Genomic DNA, 5,488 nt, shown 5'->3' with positions numbered 1-5,488 from the left:
CCACCCCGGGGGTTGCACTTCACTGGCACGATCCCGGCACACTGGGTTTCCGTCCTGGGGGCTGTAGTTCACGTGCGCGGGACCCCACCGGTCTGGTTTTCCACCCCGGGAGCTGCCCTAAAGTCCTTTCCCGATGCTACCAGTCTGCGAATCTGTGCCCTGTCTGCAGCGTGCGAGGCTGTCACTCACCAGCGGTGTAGGATCCCCACAGCCAGGTACCCTCCCGCCGCCGTTTATCCTCTGATATCTGCCCACAGGATCACGGCTCTCCGCTTCGTACCTCAAAACCAACCGCCTGCGATATTCTGTTTGTAGAGATCCAGATCTTCTTACATCTCAGGCTGGTTTCGTGGGTGCTCAGAGTGGTCTGGTAGATATCCAGCTCAATTCTGGGGACCAGTTGAAATCGGGTCCCCTACTTCTCCGGCATCTTTCCCCTCAGAAACACACTTTCTCCGCGCATTCTTTTGTTCTCTTGTTTCTTGGCTGTCATTTTCTGGGCACTTATTCCATCTCAGGCAGGAATGAAACCCTTGACAAGCAGCATTTTGTTTAAGCTCCAAAAGAGTCCTACCAGGTAGGCATTACCATTCAGTTTCAGAGATGAAGACAAGGAAACTCAGAGAGGTGGAGGATCTCATCCTCATCACTCCCTACCCCCCCATCTTGAGGAACCCCCTTCTTTCCACTGAAATTGTGCTGACCAGCCCAGAGGTTAGGACGGACCTGAACACTAGTCACCATGAGATGTGAGGTTATGTGGGCGACTGCAGTCTGAAATACCACTTCCTGAGCCACCCCATCCGCCAGCCCCTACCATCACACTGGTCAGGATCTGGCAGGCTGTTCAGCCTCTCCTGGAAGCTCACATACCTACCTATGCAGGGGCCTGGGCAGCAGCCTCATCTTTCCACTTCTCACCCACGTGGGAAGCCAGGTCCTCAGAGGACATTCCAGAGCCTGGGCTCCTGGCTGCCAGGTGCTCCTGCTAGTGAGCGAGGGTCCCATCTGGGCACCTGTGCCCACCCTCAGCTGACTGCTTCTCAGTTTGAAAACATCCTGCACCTCATAGTCTGCCAGAGCTAAGGACCTAATCTCTGCAGCATATGTACATGCATCCATACACACACGCTTGTAAGAAGTGAGCTCAGGGGCGCCTGGGTGGCTTAGTTGGTTATGCGACTGCCTTCGGCTCAGGTCATGATCCTGGAGTCCCGGGATCAAGTCCCGCATCGGGCTCCCTGCTCAGTAGGGAGTCTGCTTCTCCCTCTGACCCTCCTCCCTCTCATGCTCTCTGTCTCTCATTCTCTCTGTCTCAAATAAATAAGAAAAAAAAAAAAAAAGAAGTGAGCCCGGAGTCTCTCTAACCATGTCTGTTTAACTCTCGACTCCATTCCTTACAAGCTATGTGGCTTTACGCAAATAAATTCAACCTGATCTCCATTTTTCCCACCTGCAAAATTGAGAAGGCAAAATCTACTTTATTCAGTGCTTTTGATGACTAAATAGGTGAATGCTTGTATAACACTTGGCATGAAGTGCTTGGCTCAATAGATGTTAGCCATGACCATTATTACTTGTCCAGAGGTCAGAGAGGTGGCAAACTTGGCCATCTGAAGTCCCCCAAGAACCCCAAAGTAACTGAAAATGCGTCTGAGTGGAGGCAGTCGTCACAGAGTTCATGTCCTTTATCCCGGGGATGGTGACGCCCTGCCCTCGGCTGTCACCCACACATGTAAAATATGCATGTAAAATATGGCAGCTGATAATAGCAGCTGCTGGAACACACGAGAAGTGACAGCTGCAGGAGAAGAAGGCTGTGGTAGAGCTACGGACTCAAAGCAGAGCCGTCTGAGGCCAGTTAGTGGCCTGGCCATCAGCCCTGCCTGTCTCCAGACCCCACAGGGACCCCTGCCTTCCCATATTGTGCAGAAGTGTCATTTCCCTGTGACATCCTTTGTTGGGAAAGGCTGGATAAATGAGTCACATAATGAGCAGGACTCCCTAGGCTTCCGATGAAGATCAGATAAATCTCGCTCTTGGACAACATCTGTTCTTAGAGGAGTCTTGTTAGCATCTCAGGCACAGAGTCCGAGTTGGGTGAAATAAGCGGGGCAGTTGTGTGAAAGACAATCCCAAGAACGTCAAAGTGGTCTGGGACTAAGGTGTTGTCCCTGCTCTCTGCTTGCTGGGGAATTCTGACCCTTTGTTTCAAGGCCCTGCTCAAATGCCACGTCCTCCAGAAAGCTTGGCATGGTATTTGCTTCCTGACATCAAGTGCTCCTATGCTTGGCTTGCCCGGGGCTCATCCAGGCTGTGCCAGTCCTGATGTTGGAAAACCTCCTTATTCTAATTTCCCTTCTGCCCCTGTCACTCCAGCCCTGAGCCTGTCCCATGTGAGGACTCTCACCGGCCCTTGAGGGATCACTTCCTGCTGGGAGCTCCGAGCATCCTCCTCACCATCCTCCTCCAGTTCATTGGGGTCAGATTTGCCTTCGGCAATGGACAGAGAGACCCATATGTTAGCATTGGTGATGACGTCATTGTGGTCATCCCTGGGGCCTCTGGACACTGGAAGCCCTCTGGGGCTCCCCACAGCTGTATCAGCAGCAATGTGGTTCTCAGCTTTGGAGCTGGAGAGGGGGAGTTTCACCATCAGCTGGGGCTCTGTCTTGGGCCAGGGCAGCAGGCAAGGCCTGGTGAAGAAGCTGCAAATGGCCTTTCTGGTATGATGGCCAATCCTGGATCCATGCCAGGGCGACCTGCAGGTTGTTCACCTCCCTGTCTTCATTTGGAGCTACAAGGTTGTCGGCACTGAAGGAGTTCAGCAGCAAGGTGAGGAACAGGTTGAGCACCTGGAGAGAAGGAGTGGAAGCAAAGATGGCTCGACCAACGACGAGCTGAGTCCCTCCATAGTCTGCCAGGTTGGCAGCCAGAGGGCAGGACAGCCACACCTGGGCCTCTCCCTGCCCACCCAACATGCTTTCCCTCTTGGGGGAATGGACATTTTGAAAGCCACTGAAGGGAGTCTTGCAGATGTCCCAGGCGACCTGCCTCATGTGAACAAGGCTTGGAAGCACATTTTCTGTCATAGAGAAGGATCACCCCTGCCAAACCAAGGGACGTTCAGGGATAAGGGAGAGGAACACGTATGGGTCTACCCTGAGGCCACTGTCATCTGCCAAAGCCCTGGGTTCTTTTCCTCACTCTGGGATCCTGGGCAATCTCCTTGCTGTTTCCAACTTCATGTTCTTCCCCCATGAGCTAGAAGTGGGGACTCCCTCCCTTTTGGAGTGGTTGTGAAGAGGAAACTACCCGAGGGCTGTAAAAGTGCTCAGGAAGGGAAACTTCCTGCCTGAGGGTTCGGGGCCCCTGTAGCTCTGCAGGCCTGCTGACCTCAGCCTGGAAGAAAGGATCTTCAGCCAACCCCCTAACTCAGGAATGGGGGGGAAGGCATCTGTGGCTCCATGCCCCAGGTGGGAAAGATTGAAAAGTCTGGATTTGTTGTTTCATCTCTCCTGGTTTAGCTATCTTGTGTCTGTAAAACTCATACAGGAAAATAATCCAAGTTGGTTGACTTTCAGGGCAGTAAGAAAGGGACTTCTGAGGGTCCATATGTCCCCCTCCAGTAGCCAGTGCTGGTGCAGCAAGGGTGCCTAGAACCACAGTGGGTGAGGGTGAGCTGAGGGCAAGGGGCCAACTAGGATAGAGAAGGGGTGCTGGGGCCAAATGGGGCTCCCCCAAATGTGGAAGTGGATTTTGTTATTGACATTGTGGCATTGGATGTGGCCCATGACCCAGCTTCTCTCTTTCATCTTGTCCCATAGTGCCCACCCTCCTGCTCTTAGCTAGGACCTGTGTATCTTAGAGAAAGCAGTCAGCTCTCACAGCACTAGAGAAAAATATCTTCTGAGAACCCCTAGAGTGGGGAAGGAAATTTTTCTTCAACGACTGACAGCTAACAGTTACTGAGTTCCTGTTGTGGCCTAGACACTGCACTAGGCAATTTGCCTGTGTCATCTCCTGTAATTTCATTCCCCGGGTAAGCCTCTGAGTAAGCACTATTTTCTTGATTGTAAGGAAATTAAAGCTGGAGATTGTCTCTTGTGCTGGGTCTTCCAGCCTTACTAGTGGTAGAACTGGGATTCTAAACAGGTCTTTCCATCCCTCTCCTATGTGCTCACACCAGCAAGTCAAGTTACCTCCCCCATGGGACAGTTCTTAGAACAGCCCCACATGACTTTGCAAAGTTTGAAGAATTACAGCCTGGGAGGTATGATGGGGGCATAAAAATGTGCAACCTCAAAGCTTTTTAGGATAACCCATAAGTCTCCTCCATGGCCCCCAAGACAGCACTTACCACCAGGTCCCCCAGCAGCATCACTGTCAAGAAAAGGATGAGGCATATGGATTTCTGGCCAACTTCCATGCAGGCCCACATGTTCTCGATCCACTCTCCACACAGGATCCGGAAGATGATGAGGAAGGAGTGGAAGAAGTCGTGCATGTGCCAGCGTGGCCATTCTTCATTGGGCGCGGAGATATTATGCCGGTTGTCCCAGTAATTATCCCCAAGTATCTGCTTGCCCACCAGAGCGAAGACAAAGACAATGATGGCCAGGATGATGGTGAGGTTCCCCAGCGCTCCCACCGAGTTCCCGATGATCTTGATGAGCGTGTTTAAGGTTGGCCAGGACTTGGCTAGCTTGAAGACCCACAGCTGCAGAGAAACAGAGACTGTCATGTCCTGGCTGTTCTTCTCATCACCTTTCATCTCCAGTCTTGACCTGAAACCAAGGGTCAGGGAGAAGCACAAGGCAGCTCATTTCGTTAAGATGGGGGTGCTCCCAGGAAGCTGCTTTTCGAGACCTTTCTGTCTGGAAAATATGACCAGCCTTCTATGGGTCCTCATGTATCAACACTCTTCAGCAACTGTGGCAGTCAGGAGTTTTATAGTGGGGTGGTGGTCTCGCCATATGTATGCTATTCTGTAGCCACAGGCTTCCTGAATGTTGGCCTATTCCATGGGGGTATGATGGAACTCACAAGTAAGTGAGAATGATCAGCTTTTGACCGGGAGTAAGCTTAGCCATCTGCAGGGAGATCAGGACCCACTGTATTTGAGAGGTATTGGTGAGTCATATCTTGGGGTATTTCTCATCTTGGGGCCACGGACAGCTTCTGCAACCACCACCAACTCTGAAATGGCAAGTATATGGTTTCATGGACCCAGCATTCACATGTTTGTTTAGTTGGCCAACCAAAGTACTCACGTCATTGAATGCCAGCCATGCATGTGCCTGGCGCTGTGTGAACCTGTGGGGTGTATGGAGAGAGATATGTGGGCTCCTGCCCTCATGGAACTAATGGCTTAGTTACAAAGAATAGGCAAAGATCTAAAAAGCCTTCGTTGTAAACCCTAACGTGCTAAGTCCCACAAGGGAGCATAAACACTATGCATATAGATGTGTAAACATTTAAAAAATAC

The 5,488-nt window shown here is 51.5% G+C and overlaps 1 protein-coding gene and 1 long non-coding RNA gene across 2 annotated transcripts; one reads left to right on the top strand and one right to left on the bottom strand.

The window, feature by feature from the left end:
- Positions 1-1,461: 1,461 nt before the first annotated feature.
- Positions 1,462-4,774, bottom strand: LOC145718113 (sodium channel protein type 10 subunit alpha-like). Its single transcript, XM_081809555.1, has 2 exons — positions 4,361-4,774; positions 1,462-2,855 (listed from the first exon to the last, which is right to left on the bottom strand). The coding sequence occupies exons 1-2, from the start codon at positions 4,772-4,774 to the stop codon at positions 2,622-2,624; spliced, it is 648 nt and encodes a 215-aa protein (XP_081665681.1). The 3' UTR covers positions 1,462-2,621.
- LOC145718114 (uncharacterized) lies at positions 2,699-4,885 on the top strand. Its single transcript, XR_014141591.1, has 2 exons — positions 2,699-2,835; positions 4,595-4,885. It is a non-coding gene; the product is annotated as an uncharacterized LOC145718114 (long non-coding RNA).
- The last annotated feature ends 603 nt before the right edge of the window (positions 4,886-5,488 follow it).

This window comes from Leptonychotes weddellii, unplaced genomic scaffold (assembly GCF_054177405.1).
Source record: "Leptonychotes weddellii isolate Sample4059 unplaced genomic scaffold, ASM5417740v2 HiC_scaffold_10914, whole genome shotgun sequence".
Classification (NCBI taxonomy): domain Eukaryota; kingdom Metazoa; phylum Chordata; class Mammalia; order Carnivora; family Phocidae; genus Leptonychotes; species Leptonychotes weddellii.
Note: the sequence above shows the minus strand (reverse complement) of the source record. Positions and strands in the feature narration are given on the sequence as shown.

What these genes read in the sequence shown, in the direction of transcription:
- LOC145718113 (XM_081809555.1), bottom strand. Translation starts at nt 4,774, where the DNA reads ATGAAAGGTGATGAGAAGAACAGCCAGGACATGACAGTCTCTGTTTCT. An exon ending in TGCTGCTGGGGGACCTGGTG is followed by an intron (nt 2,856 to 4,360) that starts GTAAGTGCTGTC and finishes CCTTCTCTCCAG; the next exon opens with GTGCTCAACCTGTTCCTCAC.